The sequence below is a fragment of the Lampetra planeri genome, unplaced genomic scaffold (genome assembly GCF_965212315.1).
Source record: "Lampetra planeri unplaced genomic scaffold, kcLamPlan1.2.h2 scaffold_802, whole genome shotgun sequence".
NCBI classification, from domain to species: domain Eukaryota; kingdom Metazoa; phylum Chordata; class Hyperoartia; order Petromyzontiformes; family Petromyzontidae; genus Lampetra; species Lampetra planeri.
This window is the reverse complement of record NW_027615624.1, coordinates 1,919-26,946: the sequence shown is the minus strand read 5'-3', so window position 1 is coordinate 26,946 and position 25,028 is coordinate 1,919. Positions and strand designations below refer to the sequence as shown.

Sequence of the window (25,028 nt, the reverse complement as noted above, 5' to 3'; positions counted from 1 at the left end):
CCCCTCGTCACACATCACAAATGTCTGACCCCCCCCTACATGCGTGACGTCATTTATGGACGGCCTATTTCCCCTTTTATCTGGCAACAAAACAGTTGTGTTAAGATATTAAAACGCCAAACTGAAACCTTTCACGAGGAATCATTGTTTGCAATAACCACAATGCCTGTAGTCAGAATGCAAACCAAAAAACATCCTCCGATAATCTTGATTTGAAGCTTTGGTGACTGCAGTATTCCATCTACTCTTTAGTTCTTTCGCTAAAGTCACGTGGGTAGAAAAAATAATAAAAGAAATCACGACGTTTCGATCGCAACACAAGCGATCGTCATCAGCAGTTCTTTCCTTGCCGTGGTTGTCCCACCTGATGACGATTGCTTGTGTTGCGATCGAAACGTCGTGATCTAGTATTCGATTCCCGCTCACGGCCACCACCGGTGTCGATTATTTGAACCGGTCCTGGGCCTCCCCTAGGTCGACTCAGCCTCAAACGAGTCATTCGTGTGGTGTGTGATCATCGCCACTGGGGGGACAAAGGCGGCCGGGCGTGGTGAATCCATGTCCCGGTCGAAGCCGGGTAGTAAAGCTAGTTGTGTATAACTGTGTTGCTGTCTTACACACTGTCACTTGGGATCTCTTCAGATCTCGGAAGCTAAGCAGGGTGTTGCGCCTGGATGATGGCTTGGATTGACGCACAACCATGCAGGGTGCAACAGGTTGCTATAGGATGCATCGGGGGGGCGGGGGTGGGCGGGGGAGATTATTGGATTCTAGATTTGAAGCTTTCGTGACTGCAAGGATTCATCTTCTTAGGTTTTTTCGGTAAAGTCACGTAGGTAAAAAATTAAAATCAAGTCACTTGATACAGCTGTCGTGCTGTGACGGTTCCACTTGAAGACGGAAGCTTGTGTTGCCTCCGAAACGTCGTGATTTTTATTTTATTTTTATTCATTTTAATTTTTTACCTACGTGACTTTACCGAAAAAACCTGAGATTATTGTACTGCACTTTAATCCTCTGAAGTCTATGCTCCCTTGCATACACCGACCCTCAACCGACCGGCGTGGCGAAGTATGGCCAAACACCCCCCACCCCCACCGCCACTACCCACCTTCCCCACGAACCACGCGGGTTGGTGTGGATGGCCTTCGTTAAGAAATCGATTCAACACGGCTAATTAGTACTGTATACTCTACACATGTAATAGGGTTTAAGACGACGCACCTATATAAACGGGTAACCGTTATTCAGCATTGAACCGGTAACCCCTGCCAGTGGAATGTCGGTGCCGAACGCACCGATTGGCACGCGTCTTGAGCGCACAAACCGCACGGCGGGCCCAAATCCATCACGTGGCTACATCATTTGTCCACGTTGCTCGCTCGGTTAAAAGGTCAAAGTGCAGCCCTTAGCAATTGCTGGTGCGGAGAAGCTCTCCGCTCGACAAGGGTATTTGGCCTACTCTTCCACGCCGACCAGGCGTCTTGGAAGAGGTATGGGCTGTCCCATAATTTACCCCACCACCACCATCACCATCACCCGCGACTCACCTGCCCATCGGCTTAATTCCTGCGCTCGCTCATTCACCGCTGACCGTCACACGACCGCGGTAACTCCCTCCTTTTCTCAGTTTTAAAAAAAGTGGTAAACAAACGCGTCGCGTTTATTGCTCGAGACGTGTATCCGCGTGCGTGACGAAAAGCATTAACCGGTTTGTTACCCGCTCCGTCACCCGGGCGAACATTTCGACGCGCTCTGCGATAATGCCCCGTCAAGTAAGAGAGAAGAGGTCGCAAACGGGTTTTGATTCCTTACCCGTACACAGCCGCACCAGGGTCGCAATCGGGTACCCGATACCCGTACCTTACCCGATACCCGGCTACCCGTAACCGGCCGGGTATCGGGTACGGGTACGGGTACCTGATTGCGACCTCTGGGATGAAGCCATGTTGCAGGCGCGGGTGGGTTGATTCTAGGAACTTGAATTGTGAGAAGAGACAAGACGTTGGGAAATGAGTGATAAACGGCGACTCACCAGTGACTCACGGCCTACCCGTACCCGGCCGCACCAGGGTCGCAAACGGGTACCCGTACCCTTCCCGTGCCCGGCCGGGTACGGGTAGGGTACGGGTATCGGTTACCTGATTGCGACTTCTGGGATGAAGCCATGTTGCAGGTGCGGGTGGGTTGGTTCTAGGAACTTGAATTGTGAGAAGAGACAAGACGTTGGGAAATGAGTGACTTTACCGAAAGAACCAAAGAATAATTCCTGCAGTCACGAAAGCTCCAAAATTAAGGGTGACTCACCAGTGACTCACGGCCTACCCGTACCCGGACGCACCAGGGTCGCAAAAGGGTACCCGTACCCGGTCGGGTACGGGTAGCCGGGTATCGGGTACCCGGTTGCGACCTCTGGCAGAACCGGCTTCGAAAAACAACTCCCGACTTGCGTATAATGACTATCGCAGTTGCGGGCGGGCACTTTCGAGGGGATCCTTGAGGCCCAAGCTAGAAGATCGGGTTTCCCGACTTCACCAGGGATGACCTTACGACCCCCCCCTCCTCCAGCACAATCTCTCTGGTCAGTGCCGCTCGCCTAATTGGACACAGATTCCTGGGGGTCTGTGCGCCACGTACAGTGTGGTGTTTGGCCTCTGTGGTATGGGAGACTCATCATGCCCCCCCCCCCCATTTCTTAAGATATTTACCTCCCCCACTAATAGCTTGTATTTAGATCTGAATGTAGGCACCGCAAACACTAATAGCCTGTTGCGAACATTGCAGCTCAGCTTTGCCAAGCACATTGTTGTAAATTATTTCCCTTCTACGTGACTTTACCGAAAGAACCAAGAAGATGAATCCCTGCAGTCACGAAAGCTTTAAATCGAAATTTATTTCCCCTTGTTTATCTAAAAGAAAGCCTCATCTCTCGAAGGAGAGCCCCGTGAAGTTTTCCCGAATGCACGCTGAACTTCTTTCGCATCTCGATTTAAAGCTTTCGTGACTGCAGGGATTCATCTTCTTGGTTCTTTCGGTAAAGTCACGTAGGAGGGAAATAATAAAATAATAAAAATAAAACATAATAAAATAATTCTCACGACGTTTCGGCCACAACGCAAGCAGCCGTCTTCTCCACCTGAAGACGGCTGCTTGCGTTGTGAGAATTATTGTATTATGTTTTATTTTTATTATTTTATTATTTCCATTCTACGTGACTTTACCGAAAGAACCAAGAAGATTCTTTCGCATCGTACGCAGCCAAGCGTGCTACTCGCTCACTCCACACAGCGCTGTGGAGTTGGGTGATGCTTCCACGTGTTAGACTAGTTTATTGATGCGACGTGCAAATTTTGCAGCATTGGGATGTCGCTTTGGCCAATGACCAGTTCACATTTTGTGTTTTGTTTGTAGCTCACACTCTCACCCTCTCACACACACCCACTCACTCAAACACTCATACACACCCTCACACACCCTCACACACTCACACACACCCTCACACTCAAACACTCACACACACCCTCACACCATCACACTCTCTCACACACATGCACAGCCTCACACACCTACTCACACACAGCCTAACCCACTCAAACACTCATACACACCCTCACACTCTTTCACACACCCACTCACTCAAACACTCATACACACCCTGACACACCCTCACACTCACTCTCTCACACATTCACACACAGCTTCACACGCCCACTCACCCATACACTCACACCCTCACACTCTCACACACCCTCACACTCTCTCACACACACACACACTCACTCAAACACTCACACACACACTCACTCAAACACTCACACACACCCTCACACTCTCACACACCCTCACACTCTCTCACACACACACACACACTCAAACACTCACACACACACTCACTCAAACACTCACACACACCCTCACACTCTCACACACCCTCACACTCTCTCACACACCCACTCACTCAAACACTCTCACACCCTCACACTCTCACACCCTCACACTCTCACACCCTCACACTATCTCACACACCCACTAACTCAAACACTCTCACACACACCCTCACACCATCACACTCTCTCACACACCCATTCACTCACACACTCACACTCTCACACATGCACAGCCTCACACACCTACTCACACACAGCCTAACCCACTCAAACACTCATACACACCTTCACACTCTCTCACACACACACTCAAACACTCACACACCCACTCACTCACACACTCACCCTCTCACCCTCTCACACCCTCACACTCTCTCACTCACACACTCTCACACACACTCTCACACACACTCTCACACACACCCTCTCACACCCTCTCACACACACACTCACTCAAACACTCTCACACACACTCTCACACACAGCCTCACACACCCACTCACTCATACACACCCTCACACTCTCTTACACACCCATTCACTCACACTCTCACACATGCACAGCCTCACACACCTACTCACACACAGCCTCACCTACTCAAACACTCATACACACCCTCACACTCTCTCACACACACACACTCAAACACTCACACACCCACTCACTTACACACACTCACTCAAACACTCACACACACCCTCACACCCTCACACTCTCTCACACACCCACTCACTCACACACTCTCTCACACACCCTCACCCTCTCTCACACACCCACTCACTCAAACACTCACACACACACTCACACACAGGCTCACACACCCAGTCACTCAACCACTCTCACACTCTGCAGAACATTGGGGGGCATACTTGTATACCAACTCCGCACAGAAAGGCACCCAAGTCGAGAATTTAACCATTGGCCCCTTCTTGCTGTGAGGCTCAAGGGTTCCGTTGGGCATGGCAAGGCCCTCGTGCAGAAGTGGATTGACGCCAAATGGGCTCTGTGCGTACTGCAGTAAAGTGTTCTTGGTAATGGAATTGCTGCTGTTTTCTATTAGAATTGGTTAACATCGTTATTGCACTCAACACAAATAATCATTGGCGTCACTGTGGACAATAAAAAAAAAATATTTTTTTTTCCATAAATATGCTAAATTCTCCTGTTGATATGCAAATTCCTTTGTCAAGGCGCCCTTCCTTCTCTAACCCAGCTTAAATATACGCTGCCAAGCTTGGTGGTGTTCATTCGGACGCTGTCTTTCCGACAGACCTGTTCTTCACCTGAGGACGGCTGCTTGCGTCGTGGCTGAAACGTCGTGAGAATTGTATTTTATTATGTTTTATTTTTATTATTTTATTATTTCCCTTCTACGTGACTTTACCGAAAGAACCAAGAAGACAACTAATAGGGTTTTTCCCCTTTTTTCTGGCAACACAACTGACACCTTTTGCAAGGAATCATGCTTACATTAACCACAATACTTGCAGTCAAATGCAAACAAAAAACAATACTCTGGTCATTTATGCATTGTCTTTGAAACTGATTGGTCCACACCAGAGACAGCTTTCTTTGGAGCCTCGTCTCATATGGTGTTCGACCAGATGACGCCAAATGAACAGACGGTAGATTTCCTTCACATGTGTGTCCTCCACATAAATAGCACGAGATTTCTATTTTGTATAAATCCCATCAGCCTCAAGGCCTCCTGCGAGCGCGACGTCGCGACGTTTAGTGGTGCTGCACGCAGCGTTGTTTTGCAACCTTGCGGGCAGCAGTGCGTCAGAATCCATCGTTGCGCTGTACTTATGCGCTCCCCCACACGTGATCGCAAATTCTCGCCTTCGCCAACCAGCACTGACCAGCACGGTGAGGTATGGTCGAATGAACCCCGGGAGAGGCCATCATCATCATCCAGCAGTGGATTGACAAAAGAGGCTGTACGTAGTGTCGCGTAGTTAGCCAGGCACACCGCAGAGCGTGTATTATTCGACGCATCATTTGACAAACAATACATCTCTTATTTGGGAACAAGGGGGTGACTTGGCAGAGGCAGTCTCACATGACAAAGTCATGCACAAAAACATGGACACAGCCTATTACCATGTTCATAATTCACCCTTTTTGTCTGACTAATAGCCGTTCATTCGAATATATTATAAATAGATTAATTCACAGGCCTCTATCAGTCGCACTGCCGGATGAGTGAAGGTCTCCCCCACCGCTGCATGCGTGGTTGGTGACATGGGAATTGTTGTTAAGACCATACTTCACCACGCTGGTCACTGCGGGTTGTTAAAGTTGGGGGGGTGGGGGTGGTGGAGACCCAGGACCAGTTGACGTATCACTCGCATTCATATTCTTAGTTCTTTCGGTAAAGTCACGTAGGTAAAACATTAAATGAAAATTAATAAAAACAATAAAATCACGACGTTTCGGAGGCAACACAAGCTTCCGTCTTCAGGTGAAACTGTCACCTGAAAACGGATGCTTGTGACAGTTTCACCTGAAGACGGAAGCTTGTGTTGCCTCCGAAACGTCGTGATTTTATTGTTTTTATTTTTTATTCATTTTAATTTCATTTTTTACCTACATGGTGACTTTACCGAAAGAACTAAGAGCATGAATCCTTGCGGTCACGAAAGCTTCAAATCTAGAAGTATCACTCGCAGCCACTGATGTTAACCAGCCACTGATGTTAACCGTTGCCCTGGAATCAAAATGTGGGTAGCCAAACCACTGTGCCACCATTCTCACCCAACCCTCCCACCCCTCAACCGGAGTTTTGTAATAACAGTTATTAGCATTCGAGTGATGTCCAGGGCTGACAATTCACGCGCGAACTTTCAGGCGCGTAAATCAAAGTAAGAATCTGAGACGTCGCGACTTTTGCGCGTGACTTCGAGGGCGAAACTCGCCCCCGCCCGCGCGCCCGCGTTCGCTCGCTCGAATCCCCCAACGATGGCTTTGTGTTTTTTGTTTTTGCCTTGGGGGAGAACAGGTTATCCCCTCTTTGGAGAGCCACGACGGAGAGATGCCAAGCGACGAGAGGGGGGCGGGGGGCGCGCTCTCGTTCACAGGCGCCTGACAACAAATAAAACAAAAACCATTTCATCTTTTGTTTTCTGTAAACTGCTCCGGCCGGTGTTGCCTTCCGACCGAATCGCCCGCGACGTGGCCACCCATTCTCGTGGGACGGATCTCCAAAGCTGAAGCTGAGGGTTTGAGCCTCGATAGCTCTCGCAAGGCGCCTATATAGGCTGCTGCGGGTTTAACGTGGGTGACCAGCACAAGAGGCAGTGCGGCGGAAAAATCCATGATTGTGCTGTACTTTCTATGCTCCCACGTCTATTCCGCCTGCCTTCGGGGGGGGCTAACCCGCATTGTCTGGCGGGGTGGAGTCTAGTCAATTACGCTTCCCGTGACCCATACAGTATGGGGAGCAGGGCCGCCCGCTATGTAGGGGCTTGGGTGGTGGGATGGGGGGGGGGATATCTGCACCACCGAGTAACCCTTTAGCTCAAGCCAAGTTCACTTTGAGCGGGGTGTACCACCATTATTATGGTGTCGCCCACCACCCCCCTCCGCAACAGATCTACTTTGCCCTCTCCTATATCCGAGAGGAGCCTGTTAGGGGGAGCCTCTTGTTCAGCAGCGGATTGACGGAAGGCAGAGATCGCAACCGGGTACCCGATACCCGTACCCTACCCGATACCCGTACCCTACCCGATACCCGTACCCTACCCTACCCGATACCCGTACCCTACCCGATACCCGTACCCTACCCGTACCCTACCCGATACCCGTACCCTACCCGATACCCGGCTACCCGTACCCGGCCGGGTACGGGTACGGGTAGCCGTTTGCGACCCTGGTGCGGCCGGGTATGGGTACGGGTAAGGAATCAAAACCCGTTTGCGACCTCTGACGGAAGGGCTGTGTGTATGTAATGTATCTGCCGGCTATGTAGGGCGCTTGTCCTAAACCACATTGCTCAGGCCAACGTGTGCGTGTGTGGGGAGCGGTGGTGACGCGGTTAGCGCGCCGCGCTACAGACCCGGCGACCCGAGTTCGACTCCCGCTCGCCACCAATACCATTGATGGTTATCTGAACCGGTCCTGGGTCTCCCCTAAGGTCGACTCAGCCTCAAATTAAATACCTGGTGCAGTGTGTAAACATCGCCACTAGGGAGACAAAGGCGGCCGGGCGTGGTGCTGGCCAACACACTTTCATAGGTGCTCACTAACAGCGCTTGCCCCAACATTATGTTAAGGCTATACGGGGGGTCTTTGTCTTTGTGTATGGGGTACAGTATGTATGTGTGTACTTTGTATGTATGTTGAACTTCTTTCGCACCGTACGTAGCCAACCATGCTAATCGGAGTGCCTTACGTACCGGCCTTCATAGGTGCTCGCTAACAGCACTTACCCCAACAGTCGGGTAAAGGTTACACAGGGGGTGTCTTTGGGGGAGTGGTGGCGCAGTGGTTAGTGCATTGCCGTAAAAAACCTGGTGACCCGGGTCGGATTCCCGCTCTGGACCTGTAACAGCGACAGCCAATATCTGAGCTGGTTCTGGGCCACACCTAAGTCGACTCAGCCTTCAGCAAGTACCCGGTGCGGTGTGTATACAACTTCAGCACTGGGGGGTGTAAGGCTGATCACCCACCCGCCCTCTCCCCAACAGCACTTGCCCCAGCAGTCTGTTAAACGGCTATACGGGGGAGCGGTGTTGAGTGATCTTTGTCTTCTCCTCGTGTGTGCGGTGCGCCTTTCGCCTCTCAGGATTCCAAGTCCCTGGATGCGTGCGTCGAAGGGGTGCTGTCGAGCCTGTACCCTCCGTTCGAGTTGACCGCCCCCACGCTGCTGGGTCAGGTGTTTCCCGTGTGGGAGCAGGGCTTCCACGGAGACGCGCTGCAGTACCTGGTCAGCTTCCTCATTCCGGCCAAGCACCTTCTGCAAAGCCTGCAGATCTCGGCCTGTGTAAGCGATCGACGAACAGCGGGGGGGGGGGGGTGGCGTGGCGATCACTCACTTCTCCCAATGCTTTTATTTCGATTTAAAGCTTTCGTGACTGCAGGGATTCATCTTCTTGGTTCTTTCGGTAAAGTCACGTAGAAGGGAAGTAATAAAAAATAAAAAAATAAACATAATAAAATAAAATAAAAAAATAATATCGTATAATATAATATATATTATATGATATTATTATATTACTTTATTATGTTTTGTTTTTATTATTTTATTACTTCCCTTCTACGTGACTTTACCGAAAGAACCAAGAAGATTCTCCCAACGCTGTTTCAGACGCTGTCTTCTCGACAGACCTGCTCTCCACCTGAGGACGGCTGCTTGCGTTGTGGCCGAAACGTCGTGAGAATTATTGAATGTTGTATTTTTATTATTGTATTATTTCCATTCTACGTGACTTTACCGAAAGAACCAAGAAGGTGATTCTCCCAACGCGTCCGTCTCCCAGTTACCCAAACGGTGTTTTGCGCCGCGGCTCAAACCGGTAAAGGGGGCAGGCCCAGGGTTCACGTTTCAAACTCTTTGGTTTTTTCGGTGAAGTCACTGCTGGTAAAAAAAATCTTAATAAAGTAAATGAAAACAACTCGATTAAATCGCGACGTTTCGGGCGCAACACAAGCGTCCTCCTTCAGGCGGGGACAACGTAACGAAAGCACAAACCGCTTCGGTGTGAATTCACGTTTCAAGTTTGATTTGTTTGAAGTTTGTTGTTTTCGTTGAACCGGTTAATGACTCAAAGAGGCCAGGATCAGCGTCTTCTTCGCAAGAGCAACCCGGAGCGCATGCCTGCCAGGAGGCGGCGATGATGATCGCTACCTTTGTCTAGCCTCGTGCACCCTCCGCTGGCAGCTATCCCTGGGCGTTAGTCTGCCAGGAGTGTGACGACGATAATGATGATAATGATGACGATTGCTCTCTGGTGTAGCCTAGGACACCTCCAGTTGGCATTGGTCGCTGGGCGTTAGTCTTCCAGCAGTTGGGACGATGATGATTGCTTTGTGGTCTAGCCGAGGACATCTCCAGTTGGCATTAGTCCCGAGGCGTTTGTCTGCCAGGAGGGTGGCGATGATGTTTGCTGTGTGGCCTAGCCTAGGACACCTGCAGTTGGCATTAGTCCCTGGCCGATAGTTTTCCCGGAGTTGCGGCGATGATGGTGGTTGTGCGTCTAATCCCGGATGGAGTGACTTGCGGTGTAAATTTTTAGTAATTTTGGCAAATTTGAACAGCGATGCAGGAACGCGACATCCCTCGCCTCTCCCCCGAACGACGTCACGGGGGTTTTTCGCGGCCGCTGCGAGTGAAGCAGGCGGTGTGTAATGGTCGTGCGCGGTTAATTACTGCACCGCAGGATCTCAACCAGGGCGGCCGCTCGCTTCGAACCGCGAGTTTTTGTCCGCAACAAGTGGCGATGCCGCTGGGCCACGCGCAGGGGCCAGAAGGCCCGAGACGTCTGGCGGTCGGGAACAAACGGCACTATTATCAAAGTTACGACAGACAAGATGCTAAATAACGCTTTCGGGATTTTTCGCGAGTTGCGTTTGTTTCGTTCGCGGCAGCGTTGGCAATAGGCGATCCGAAAAAAAAATCGAAAACAAAAAAAAACTTTCAATCTTACGCCGCAAAAATACGGAGCGCAAAACTGGACGGTTGCGTAATGTCGCGGGGCACTGTGGACGTGTGCCCCCCCCCCCCCCCCGTAAATGTCTCTTACATGGGCACGTTATTCTATTTTGTGAGTCTTGACACATTCACGCGCGCGTGACTACAGCACATGTGCCGTGGAAGTGGTGTGATTGATGTGCGAACGCGATGTGGCTGGGTGTGGCGGAGAGGCATGGGCCCCAGAGGGATGGGGGGGGGCAGCCGCAGCGGGGGGGGGGGCAGGGGAGCGTGTTTGGTTAGAGGCCTCTAATCCGGTTCATCAAGTTGTTGGCTAAGGCCATTGTGCCGTAAGTTCCAACGCAGTGTCTCCGTGGCTCATTGGCCCTTCCAACCGGCCGGCTGTCATTCGCGGGGCTGGACTGGCGGCTTCGAGCGGCGAGCGGTGCTGTCGTTGAAGGTTGGTGCGTACACTTTTAAAACGTAGATCATCATTATGAATATCATGATGATTGCTATCGTTACTCTGGTTTACCCGGGGATAAGGTGTTGTACGCTCGCGTAAACAATTACGGGTGGCGTGACGTAATACGCATTTATTTACTTGGTGAATGGATGCTGCTGAAAATTGTGGGGGGGGGTGCTTTTGGGTTGGCGAGAGACAGATTTATATACGAGGAAGACTTATTGTCTACTTGTCTAGTTTGTCTAAATATGTTCCATGGAAACTACATCCCAGAGCGCTCGACACACGCGCAGTTAAATAAACAGACGCAGGGAAGTATAAATATTAATGAGGGCGAATACAACGCCGGCCGTAACTAACACGCCGCTCGTGTGCCATGTGCCACCAGGTGCGCATGGGGAGCGCTGCCGTGGTGGTTAGCGCGCCGCCCTAGGAACCCAGAATCGCCAGTTCGATTCCCAACTCGTGGCCAACACCAGTGATGGAGCCTCCCCTGGGTTGAATCGGCCTCAAATGAGCGCTCGGTGCGGTGTGTAGACATCGGAATTGGGGAGACAAAGGCGGCTGGGCATGGTGTTGGCCACTCCACCCCCTCGTGCTAACAGCACTTGCCCCAGCATTCCTTGCAGGCTATATGGGGGTGGAGGGGAGGCTTTGTCTTTTGCGTGTCCTATCGTTACCACTCCACTCGTTTACCCGGGGAGGCTCTGTTAGCAAAGAGGGGTACCCTGCCCGCCACTCTGTCTGTCACTTGCGCCTGTAAAGCAGAGGTCGCAAACAGGTTTTGATTCCTTACCCGTACCCGTACCCGGCCGCACCAGGGTCGCAAACGGGTACCCGTACCCGTACCCGGCCGTACCCGTACCCTACCCGTACCCGGCCGGGTATCGGGTAGGGTACGGGTATCGGGTGCCTGATTGCGACCTCTGGGATGAAGCCATGTTGCAGGCGCGGGTGGGTTGATTCTAGGAACTTGAATTGTGAGAAGAGACAAGACGTTGGGAAATGAGTGACAAACGGTGACTCACCAGTGACTCACGGCCTACCCGTACCCGTACCCGGCCGCACCAGGGTCGCAAACGGGTACCCGTACCCGGCCGGGTATGGGTAGCCGGGTATCGGGTAGGGTACGGGTATCGGGTACCCGGTTGCGACCTCTGCTGTAAAGTGAGTGGTTCCCTGCCCGTCACTCTGTCTGTCACCTGCGCCTCTAAAGTGAGTCTCGCCTCCGTGGAGAGGGGAGCAGTGTTGCCCAGGTGGGGGGTTAATAAAACCAACACAATCGTCGTCATGTAAGATCTCCCTTACCCGCCCCCTCCCTCCCTGTAAAGGTGTTGACCAGGTGTTTCAAATGGAATAGAATATTTAGCATGTAACCTGGGTGAAGTTCATCGTGGTGGGAGGCAACGGTGGTACGGCAATAGCCTCGCTGTGAGAAGGGGCCTCTGGTTCGATTCCCGGCGCCTTTTTCTGCGTGTGGAGTTTGTGTGTTCTCTCTCGCCCTGTTGTGTGGAGTGTGTGAGTGAGTGGAGTTTGTATATTCTCCCTCCTGTAGAGTATGAGTGAGTGTGTGAGTGAGTGGGGTTTGTATATTCTCCCTCCTGTAGAGCATGTGTGTGTGAGTGAGTGGAGTGTGCGTGTCGTCCCCTTGTTCTGTAGAGTGTGCGTAAGTGAGTGGAGTTTGTATGATCTCCCCCTGTCCTGTAGAGTGTGCATGAGTGAGTGAGTGGAGTTTGTATGATCTCCCCCTGTCCTGTAGAGTGAGTGAGTGGAGTTTGTATGATCTCCCCCTGTCCTGTAGAGTGAGTGAGTGGAGTTTGTATGATCTCCCCCTGTCCTGTAGAGTGAGTGAGTGGAGTTTGTATGATCTCCCCCTGTTCTGTAGAGTGAGTGAGTGGAGTTTGTATGATCTCCCCCTGTCCTGTAGAGTGAGTGAATGGAGTTTGTATGATCTCCCCCTGTCCTGTAGAGTGAGTGAGTGGAGTTTGTATGATCTCCCCCTGTTCTGTAGAGTGAGTGAGTGGAGTTTGTATGATCTCCCCCTGTCCTGTAGAGTGCGCGTGAGTGAGTGGAGTTTGTATGATCTCCCCCTGTCCTGTAGAGTGAGTGAGTGGAGTTTGTATGATCTCCCCCTGTTCTGTAGAGTGAGTGAGTGGAGTTTGTATGATCTCCCCCTGTTCTGTAGAGTGCGCGTGAGTGAGTGGAGTTTGTATATTCCCTGTGTTGCATGGGTTTCCTCTGGCTTCTCCACTTTTCTCCCATTGCAAACATACAACTTAACGTGCATCGGCCAAACGTGCAAACTACTCAATTGGGATCATCACACACGGTAGCAACATCGCACCCCCCCTCCCCGCCTTGCTGGGAAAACTTGGCAGGACCCTCCTGAAAAAATGCTCTTGAGACTCTGTGAGTAAAGCCTTTCCTGTGTAAACCAGCGTAGCTGCAGTAGTAGCAGCAGCGTAAACAGCTTGCCCGCCCGACAGCAGCGCTTGCCGTCCGCGTTTAAATGCTAATTGCGGATGAGCTTTTCCTATGAGACCTCCTTAACCAGCGGCAAAATATAGTAGTAGGTTTTTACCCTTTAAACTGGTACAAAACTGACACCTTTATACTAGGAATCATGTTTGCAATAACCACAACACAAGCAGTCAAAATGCAAACAAAAAGAAACAACTCTGATGATGATAAGGACAATGCACATATCATTATCATCATCAGAGTTGTTTCTTTTTGTTTGCATTTTGACTACTTGTGTTGTGGTTGTTGCAAACATGATGCCTTGTATAAAGGTGTCAGTTTTGTACCAGTTGAAAGGGTAAACACATATTACTATATTTTGCCACTGGTAAAGGAGGTCTCATAGTGTAAATGCTTACCCCGAGCTCTCAATACTCTGATAGTGCGCTGTTTTTGAGTTGTGCGCCTTTTGGCGTCATCTGGTCCAACACCAATGGAGACTAGGCTCTAAGAAAAGCTGTCTCGGGTGTGGACCAATCGACTTCAAGGACAGTGCATATCATTATCATTATCAGAGTTTCTTTTTTTTGCATTTTGACTGCTTGTGTTGTGGTTATTGCAACCACGATGCCTCGTATAAAGGTGTCAGTTTTGTACCAGTTTAAAGGGTAAAAACCTACTACTATATGATGAGCTTATCATTGACGCCCGTTAGCGAGCTTCGGATTTAATAGCAACAAGCGGGTGCAAGCGCCTGGCGCTGGAATGCAATTGTTGAGATTTTTCCAGCGGGAAGGTGGTGATCCGTAAATTACTCCGCACCGCACCGCGCACCTTGCACGATCTTAACCCGGCGTGACATTTTTTACGCGCTAGCCTCCTCCCCACCCACCCCACCCTCCCGTACCCGGACCGCAATTGATGTATAAATAGGCGGTAGGTTTATCCCGATCGTCGAGCGCGGAGGTATTTTACTACCGGTGCCGCGGGGAAATGCCGTGTACAGTGTCGAAACGCGTAACCAAACTGTAGCGCCCGATCACCCCCCCTCCCCGCGCCGCGCTGTGCAGACTTCGAAAAAATAACAATACGTGCGTCGTGCGTTATTTTTCTTTTAGTAACATTAATAGTTCTCAAGGTAGTGTTGTTCTTTGGTTTTTTCGGTTAAGTCACGTATAAAGATAAAACAACACAAGCAATCATCATCAACAACACAAGCAATCATCATCAGGTATAATGAATTATACCTGATGATGATTGCTTGTGTTGCAATCGAAACGTCGTATGCTATTATTTAATTTATTATTTTATCTTTATATGTGACTTTACCGAAAAAACCAAAGAATAATTCCTGCAGTCACGAAAGCTCCAAAATTAAGGTAGTGTTGCTTTAAAGCGGGCTCATAAATCAGCACCATCGTCATAATTCTAGAATTGAAGTTTTCGTGACTGCAAGGATTCATACCCTTAGTTTTTTCGGTAAAGTCACGTAGGTAAAATAATAATAATAAAATAAATGAAAAAAACTAAATTAAATCCACCACCTGAAGAAGGACGCTTGTGTTCCGCCCGAAACGTGGTGATTTAATTGAGTTGTTTTCATTTATTTTATTTTTTACCTACGTGACTTTACCGAAAAAAAACAAAGAGTTGTCTTTAAAATTTCGATTTAAAGCTTTCGTGACTGCAGGGATTCATCTTCTTGGTTCTTTCGGTAAAGTCACGTAGAAGGGAAATAATAAAATAATAAAAAAACAATGAAAATGACGACGTGTGTTGCCTCCGAAACGTCGTGATTTTCATTGTTTTATTTTTATTAATTTTTATTTCATTTTTTACCTACGTGACTTTACCGAAAGAACTAAGAGTATACCATCGTCATAATTGTCGCCATCATTCATTTTCCACCCATTACCAGGTTCGAAGGCCTCCACTTCTGTCAGCCTTCACTCATGACCCGCACCGTGCCACAATCCATCTGGCACCAACTCGCTTGCTGGTGTGTGGCTGTCCTCTCGGGGACTTGTCTTCCCGCCTTTGGCTGCCATTCCATAACCAGTCTCGTCCATTGGCGGGCGTTCTTTCCAGTGGTGGCATACGAACTATTTTTATTTTAGCAGGTCAGGCCCACTGAGGCTGCTCTATAGCTGTTTGTCAGAAGCTTTCTGGCCACAAATGATAGCGCAACGAAGTTGCTTATCATGTGGACATTTGCAGCAACCATATATTCTTAACGCATGATTCTAAATGTGGAGGGAAAAACCGGAGGACCCGGAGAAAAATCCACATGACCACGGGGTGAACATGCAAACTCCAAATATACAGACGTCGTGGTCGGGATCGAACTGGGTGAGGTAGTTGACATCTCCTAGCCCAAACCTACTTAACTTTTATTTAACCATCAACACGAGGTCTCTCTGTCTCAGAATCATAATCTTTATTTGGACTGGAGGAATCCGATGAGCTTATGAAGCTCCTTTTCCCAGCTGTCCAATAGGGGCACAGGGTCAGCAAATTCCCAGAATACATCTCTGCACGCTTCATCTAGCGGTGGATTGACAGAGGGCTTTATTTACTATCGCCCTGAGATTTGTTCGCGTGAATGTTTTGCAACTTGAATGTCGCACGCAGAACCACGCAACTGCGTTGTTCTCCGACCCGCTACGTTTTGCGGGTCGTGCTGCGTCCCTTTCTGGCACCGAGTCCGACGTTTTGCCCCCGCCCCCCCCCCACACGATGCTGGGGGCCGTCTTGAGGAACTGAATTACGTCGGGAGTCAGGCCCGGATGGCGCACCAGAGAGATTCACAGCCCAACCGCGAAAACGTTTGTGTGACGCAGTGCCTTCACTTTTGCCGAAATGTATACACGAATCCGTCTTCTTTTTTACGACGTATTCCTCAACCAAAGTATTTTAGAATGAACGAGATAAGTCGGCAGACAGTGCATCTCCTTCCCTCGCATAAGGTATTCATGCGATGGAAAGAGACTAGGTGAACGTCTTGCCATGGTGACGAGATGTTAACTCCCTTGACTGGTGTGCAGGAGGTCGTGGGTTCGATCCCGACCCTGATGCCTGCTGCTGTATATTTGGAGGTTGCGTGTCTCTCTCTCTCATCATCATCACGGTGGCTAGGAGATGTTAACTCCCTTGACTGGTATGCAGGAGGTCGTGGGTTCGATCCCGACCCTGACGCCTGCTGCTGTATATTTGGAGTTTGTGTGTCTCTCTCTCTCTCTCATCATCATCACGGTGGCTAGGAAATGTTAACTACCTCGCCTGGTGTGCAGGAGGTCGTGGGTTCGATCCCCACTCTGACGCCTGCTGCTGTGTATTTGGAGGTTGAATGTTCTCCCGTTGGTCGCGTGGATTTTTCTCCGGGTCCTTTGGTTTTTTCTGCCACACTTCGAAACTCACGTTTAGAGTATCTGGCTGCTATACATTTCCACATGGTCAGCCACTTCGTTGTGCTATCATTTGTGGCCAGGTCGCTTGTGAAAATGAGCTTCATAGCTCAGTGTCCCTTACCTGGTAAAACAACAACAAATTCTGACACATCCTATCAGCTGCCCGCATTGCTTTCTGGGAGTGCATAAATTCAGCAGCATTGTGTCAGGACCGGTTTTGACGTACAGTGTCTCATCAGCATAGTCAGTTCGGTGAATTTGCGATCCTTTGGCAGGCAAGGGCTCACGATATGGGGGTCACACCCAGTTTCACACAAAATTATAAAATGCATGACTCAAACTTGTCAAGAGATGTGGAGAGATGAACACGTGAAGGAGGGAGGCATTGCCTGCTTAGTCATTCTGTTATTTATATTCTCCGCAAGGACACGACTCACTATTTTCCGTAACGTATTTTATAAACGATAGTAACCAAATTTGGTAGCTTGAATTTAAATTAAACCAACGAGTCTTTTTTTTTTTCTGTGTACTCCAGCGGGGAACGGTGGCGCAGTGGTTCACGCACTGCACTGCGCTCTCCCGCGTCCGGTGGGCCCCGAGTTCGATTCCCTCTCGCGGCGTTAACATCGGAGGTGAACATCCGAACTGGTTCTGGATCTCCCTCCCCCTAGGTCGACTTGGCCTCACTCGAGCGCCTTGGTCTGGGTGTGTAAACATCATGCCTCGCGGAGATGAAGGTCGCGGAACGTGGAGCTGGCCAACACCGCCCGTTCCGACAGTCGGTTTTCGTGATTGCAGGGATTCATGCTCTTTGTTTTTTTCGGTAAAGTCACGTGGTTAAAAAATCTAATCAAATAAATGAAAACAACTAAATTAAATGCACCACCTGAAGAAGGACGCTTGTGTTGCGCCCGAAACGTCGCGATTTGATTGAGTTGTTTTCATTTATTGCATTTTTTACCTACGTGACTTTACCGTAAAAAACAAAGAGTTGTCTTTTAAATTTCGATTTAAAGCGTTCGTGACTGCAGGGATTCATCTTCTTGGTTCTTTCGGTAAAGTCGCGTAGAAGGGAAATAATAAAATAATAAAAATAAAACATAATAAAATAAAATTCTCACGACGTTTCGGCCACAACGCAAGCAGCCGTCCTCAGACGCTGTCTTTCCGACATCCCTGTTCTTCACCTGAGGACGGCTAGTTGCGTTGTGGCCGAAACGTCGTGAGAATTGTATTTTATTATGTTTTATTTTTATTATTTTATTATTTCCCTTCTACGTGACTTTACCGAAAGATCCAAGAAGAAAAAAAGAGTAATCTGTTTAAAGCCATAATGGGGGTAGGGAGGGGGGCATATCTTTCTATCGAGCATTGCTTGTTCATTCGTTTCTCAGCCCGCTTGTCTCGGTGAGGGACGCGGCGGCATCATCATGTCGATTAGGGCGGTCCAGAACCTACCTTGCCCTAGCGACGGACTCTAGCTCTTCCCGGGGAGTTCTCCCGGGATTCGGGACCGGTCCAGATATCCGGCGCCGCTGATGTGAGTTGCGGATGGCAATCAATGTCAAGCTCGCCAACTTTATGAGTGCGGTGTGCTAACCGCTGCACCATCACTCTTACCCCCTCCCCTCCCCTCTCCCCACTGAAAGTTTAAAATAAATTACAGCTTTGTCCTTTCGGAGATGAGCAGTTCGCCTGCCTTCAATCGCACCTGGACGATTTACCGTTGGCCTTGAGGTATTGGCCTGGCTCAAGAAGAAGCGGTGACAATTTCAGCGTTTTGGGTTTGGGGGGCCGAGCGAAAGTTGCGCTGCACTTGTGGTTACGCGTTGACGCCTCCTCTTGGAAGTTATCCCCGTGGCATCTGTCACGAAGCCCTCGTGTCGCCACTTTGCCCGTAACTTGAAACAAATGGCCACTAACGATGACTCGCCCCTGGCCTACCTCTCCCCTGTTATATCGCTCAACTCCCCTCCACGCACTCTCCTGCCTCTCCCCTCTCATCTCACTCCACTCCCCTCCACGCACTCTCCTGCCTCTCCCCTCTCATCTCACTCCACTCCCCTCCACACACTCTCCTGCCTCTCCCCTCTCATCTCACTCCACTCCCCTCCACGCACTCTCCTACCTTTCCTCTCTCATCTCACTCCACTCCCCTCCACACACTCTCCTGCCTCTCCCCTCTCAACTCACTCCACTCCCCTCCACGCACTCTCCTGCCTCTCCCCTCTCATCTCACTCCACTCCCCTCCACACACTCTCCTGCCTCTCCCCTCTCAACTCACTCCACTCTCCTCCACGCACTCTCCTGCCTCTCCCCTCTCATCTCACTCTACTCCCCTCCACGCACTCTCCTGCCTCTCCCCTCTCATCTCACTCCACTCCCCTGCACACACTCTCCGCCAATCAAGCCTTTCTGTCAAATCCCCCAGTCAGGCTTTCATGAGTGGGAGGCCGGTCGCTCTGCTGACCCTCTCAGCTGTCCGTGTTGTCGTCTCCCTGCCGCCATTCAAGTCCAGGCTCAAGACTTTCCTTTTTATCTCGACCATTGGCTGGCTGCCTCTGTGTATCTCTCTCTACGGCATGAATAAGTCCTCTCCCCCCCCCCCTTCTCTCTGGACTCTTGAGATGCGGTCGCATCGACGTTCTACAGAAATCCCGCTCTGCATTGCATCGACGCGAATAGGTTTTGAGAAGCGAGTCGATTGATTTTAAGAACCTGAAGCCGCTGAAGGATTGGCAGTGTCATCGTGACCCCCGACCTTCCTTGCGAATGCACAGCGTAAGCCTCACCCTCCCAGTTCGGGCTAGGGCAGAGCTTTCCCGACGCGCCCCTCGCGCCGTTTGCCACGGTGTCCGACGTTTGCGCGCTCCAGCGTGCCCGGTGCACCTTTCAAGGAGCCGAACGACGTCGGGACACCGTGCCGAACAAACGTCGTGCACGGCCGTGATTGCGGTGCGGTCCAGGTGAACAGGAGAATGGGGGTGGTAATATGTTATTTTAATTTATTATTTTATTTTTAGACGTGACTTAACCGAAAAGAACCAAAGAATAATTCCTGCAGTCACGAAAGCTCCTAAATTAAGAATGGGGGTGGGGACGCACAAACCGCGTGACGTGAATCTGGGACTGTTTTGTCGTGGTCTGGTATTGTGTTGTTGTTGTTGGTTTTGCTGCCTTGCCCAAGCTTAACACGTAGGCTTTCGCGACCAATATTATTCATAATCAACTCTTTGGGTTTAGAATTGCCCGATGATGCTGGATGCAATTACCATCGAAACGTCGTACAACTCAAATTGTAAATGTTGTGGTTTCACGCTTCAACACACCGGTGGGCTAAAGCAGTGAACTATTTGTCTTTTGTCAACGTGACACTTTTCTACTGATTGGCCGTGTCGGGTGGTGGAGGGTTACGACACATTTATAAATAACGCGATCTAAACCCAAAAATCGGACTTATGTAAACAAAAGTTTACTATTTATTTATCTTTAGTGACTTGGTTACATTTTTCTCTATTTTACACTCCCTTTCAGTTTTGTGGGTCGTTCTTAACACGCTTTTTATTAACTCACTCTGTCCGTTCTTGTTGTTGTCGTTGTTGTATCCTCAAATCTTGTAACTCAATTTTTAACCCACTTCCCAATGTGGTATCGACTGCAAACTTGGTATACTTATGTCATACTGATGACAATACTATATTCTAGCATAAAATATAAAAAATAACAATTTTTAAACGTTCTTTTTTTATATGTTATGTTTCGGCTTGGCTCTAATTGTCCACGGTAATCTGCAGAAGTGTGGACTCGAGTCATGTGACTTGGACTCGAGTCAGACTCGAGTCATGAATTTGATGACTTGCGACTCGACTTGGACTTGCATAACAATGACTTTGTCCCACCTATGAGATGTGGACTCGAGTCATGTGACTTGGACTCGAGTCAGACTCGAGTCATGAATTTGATGACTTGCGACTCGACTTGGACTTGCATAACAATGACTTTGTCCCACCTCTGGTAATCTGACGTTGGCTGTAAATCACCACGGTCCCTTAAGCTATGGCAAGCTTCGGGGCCACTTCCTGGAGTCGTGGAGATCTTCCATTACTAGTACGGTACATGTCATTAAAGCGTGTTTAAAAAAAGTTTTTTAAAACATTACGTTTTCCTATTGGAACTCACTGACGCGCCCCGCCCCGGCTGTTATATCTGAAACGATCCTGGGCCTCTCCTAGGTCGACTAAGCCTCAAATGAGTACCTGGTGCAGTGTGTAAACATCATCACTGGGGAGACAAAGGTGGCCGGGCGTGGTGAAGGCCACCCACCCCTTCGTGGTGCCGGCCTTCATAGGCGCTGCTCGCTCACAGCACTTGGCCCAACAGTCGGTTAAGGCTACACGGGGATCTTTGTCTTTGTGCGTGTGTTGTGCAGGCAAACTATCCGGGGAAGATCTTTCGTCACGAGGGATGGCCGCTGTGCCTGGGGGAGCGTGTGGTGCTCCAGCTTTGTGACCTCGACCCCCACGTGCTCCGATCACGGGACTTCTACCTGCAGGTGGGCGTGGTAGGGTGGCAGAGGGGCATGCTGGGAGCGTGGTAGGGTGGCAGAGGGGCATGCTGGGAGCGTGGCAGGGTGGCAGAGGGGCATGCTGGGAGCGTGGCAGGGCGGCAGAGGGGCATGCTGGGAGTGTGGCAGGGCGGCAGAGGGGCATGCTGGGAGTGTGGCAGTGCGGCAGAGGGGCATGCTGGGAGCATGGTAGGGCGGCAGAGGGGCATGCTGGGAGCGTGACAGGGTGGCAGAGTGGTGGGGTGGCATGGTGGCAGGGTGGCAATGTGGGATGGGAGCAGGGTAGCGTGGCATCACCATCACCACCACGGTGGTGGTGGTGATGCCACGCTACCCTGCTCCCATCCCACCTCCGTGGTGGTGCCACCGCCACGGTGGATGTACAAGGGCGATGACCGCTAACGATGTCTTCACCGCGCAGGTCGTTCCCAGTCCGAGCGGGGAGCAGAGTCCCCGGGTCGTCTTGAAGTGCCTCTCCCGGCGCGGCTTGCGGCAACCCCGGCACAGGCACCACCGCGGCCGGCAATCCCGGCAGCGCCATGCAAACGTCCTGGAGGTGCCCTGCCCCGACGACCCCCTCTGCAGCCTCTTGAGCATGGACTGGCTGCAGGGGGTGAGCGCGGAGAGGGGGGGCCCCCCGCTAGAGAACTGCGTGCTCTCCTGTCCCGAGGGGCCCGTGCGGCTGCCCTGGAAGGAGCTGCTGCAGCCCGAGTTTGTCGACGTGCCGAGTCCCCCGGCCCGGCAAGACTCGGCGGCGCCGGAGGAGAGTGCGATGGAGCGCGGCGGCGGCGATGGCGCCACCTCCGCCGCCGCCGCCGCTGAGAGTCCTGCCGGCTCCGAGGACAAACCCGGCGATGATTCGGCGTCCCGCGGCTGCGCGCCGGAGTCCGGAGACGCCGGCGAGGTGAATCGGTCCCAAACGTGTTTGGGCAGGCGTCGGGTCAGCCCTGCTGGAAGCACGCGTGCCTCGCACACCGCTCCCGGCGGGTCACGTGGCGGGTTGGAACTAGCGACGGAGCGTAGAGGTGATGTTGACGACGACGACGCCGTTGCTGCTGCTGCTGCGAACAAGCTGATGGTTGAAACTAAACGCGCCGAGCCATGCGAATCCGCTCAGTGCCTTCACAACGAATCGGCTTCGGCCGTCTCTTCACATTGCCAAGGGGCGCCTTGCCTCGTCGGAGTCGCTTTCAGCGCAGTCGCCTCTTCCAACAACCGCAAGTATGCGGCCGTGAGCGACGCCAATGTTGCGTCTTGGTGTCGCGGCGCAACTCAGGAAGGAAGTCATCAAAGCGAGCTCGTACAGAGCAACGTAATGAGACGCGGTAACGATTGCCAAGTCGGCCCCCCGCATCAACCACCGATCTCCAGCCGTGCCCACAGCGACGCGGGAAACGCCGCGGCTGCTGTTTTTCCCCGCGGGGCCGCGAGCGATCCTGAAAGTTATTCTGACGGCACGCTCCCGCCCGGAGCAAGGGCCGAGCGTGCCGTCGTGCCCACTCGCGGCCGGCGCCTCCCCGAACGCGTTGGCACGGGAGCGTCTGAAGACGCACACGACCATCGGCACGGTCCGGGTGAGCCGCCGAGCTCGGGGAAGATGCCAAAAAGTATTTTCGGGCAGCTCCACTTCTTCGCGCCGGACAACCGCGGCGGTTGCGAGCAGCCGTCGCTTGGCGCGAGCCTCCCACGCTCGGAGGCTGCTATGGCCGCCGCCGCCACGCGACTTCTTGCCGCAACTTGCGCGCGGCCCGGGGCTACGCACGGCGCGCTCGGCCTCACCGCGTCAGAATCGCCGGCGGGCAAGTCGACCGGGTCGGCGTGCGGCGACGTCGATGAGATGGAGGGCCGAGTCAGGATATTTGACGTGCGCACGACGAGCGGAGGGCGAGCGCCGCGCGGGGAGCCAAATGACCGTCGTTCCTGGGACGTCTCGCAACTCGGCACACCTTGTTTTCACTCTGAGCTGTTTAACTGCCCCCAGACGAACAACGACATGTCACGGGTCGGCCTGTTGACGACAGCTCACGGCATTCCGCCGGGGGGAATCGCCCGGCTCCCCGGTAGCCCCGGAGAGGTTGAAACAGTTTGCGGGCCGCCCCTTGGAGCCACCCAACGGCACCGCGACGGGACTGACGACGGGATGGCTTCGTCGCCAAGGCCAGCGGAGCGAGTCCGGGTCCCGACGGAGCAGACGCCACTTGCGCCCACGGCTGACAACGACGCCCCGCCACAGGAGCTGAGCGCAGGCGGCGTGGGTACGGTACCGGCAGAAATGCCGGGGCCAGAGGAGACCGAGAGTAAGGGCAGTCGAGTGACTGAAGAGCTTGCGGAGAGAGAGGTCCGCCCGGTCACTGCACACGGGGCCTTTCACTCTGCTGGGCTGAATGAATCTTTACAAATGTCACGACCTCAGCCGGCTGCTCCTGCTGCTCCTGCTGCTCCTGCTGTCTTTGATCCACCCGTGACTGTGTCCGGAGAGAGGCGCGCCGCTGACGGTGGCTCGCGAGCGCCAGCCCCGCAAGGGCGTCGCGCGTTACCCGCCGACGCTTGGGAGGGCACTAGCGGCGACCGGGAGCGCGGGACACGCGCCGGCTCGGGCGTTGCCGAGGCCCCGGAAGAAATCGGCGCGAGCGCGGCGCCCGCCGGAGCGAACGCGTTGGCGGGCGCCGCGCTTGAGCCGGAGAGGCACACGGGCGGGCGAGCGAGGGAACGCCTCGCCGCCGAGCCGGTAGGCGATCGCAAAGCACTCTGGGAGGACGACGAGGGCGGCCGTTGGGTGAATGCGGGCGACTGCCCATCGAGAGCTGCGGGAACCGGCAGTGAACGTGCAGATGATGACGAGGGAGTCGATGAGCTGGTGACGGCTGCTGCTGCTGCAGGGGATGCGGACGGTGGACGGCTCCGTGACGACGTGCGCCGGGTCCCCGCTGGCGCTGAAGGAGTGACAATCTCACGCTCCCCATTTGCAGGTGAGCTCTCAATGCCCTGCTGTGACAAACGGACACGGTGTGTGCGTGTGTGTGCGTGAGCATAGGCCTCGGCAAGGTAAGGTAATTGTACCCTTTTTACCGGGTTAAAGGGTAAAGGTAAAGGTGTCGACATGCCAAGGGGTAAGGGTAAAGGGTAGGGTAAAGGTAGGCTCGTTGTTTTTTACCTTTTACCTTACCTGCTAAAGGGTAAAAGGTAGGGTAGAGTGATTGTATTGTGGTAAGGTAAAAGGTAGGGTAAAGGTAGGCTCGTTGTTTTTACACTTTTACCTTACCTTGCCGAGGCCTACGTGAGCATTGTGGGGGAGCCGGTAGTGTTGTGGTTAGCGCGCTGCTCTGAAAACCCGGCGACCAGAGTTCAATTTACCGCTCACCGCCAATGCGATTATCAGAACCGGTCCTGGGCCTCCCCTAGGTCGACTCTGCCTCAAATGAGTACCTGGTGCAGTGTTTAAATCGTCAACACTGGGGAGAAAACAGCGGCCGGGCGTGGTGGTGGCCTACCCCCCCCCCCCCCCCACCGTGACGGCCTTCACGTGCGCTACGTATGGTGTGAAAGAAGTTCAACATACATACTTTTGCCCCTGCAGTTTGTTCAGGCTACACAGGAGACCTTTGTCTTTGC

The 25,028-nt window shown here is 52.0% G+C and overlaps 1 protein-coding gene across 1 annotated transcript; it reads left to right on the top strand.

The window, feature by feature from the left end:
- Nucleotides 1–8,623: 8,623 nt before the first annotated feature.
- Nucleotides 8,624–24,385, top strand: LOC144741996 (uncharacterized; the record flags this gene model as incomplete). The annotated part of the gene is made up of 3 exons (XM_078624490.1): nucleotides 8,624–8,871; nucleotides 21,282–21,404; nucleotides 21,838–24,385. A coding segment is annotated over exon 3 (2,374 nt), but the record flags the coding sequence as incomplete, so codon positions are not given.
- Between the last annotated feature and the right edge of the window lie 643 nt (nucleotides 24,386–25,028).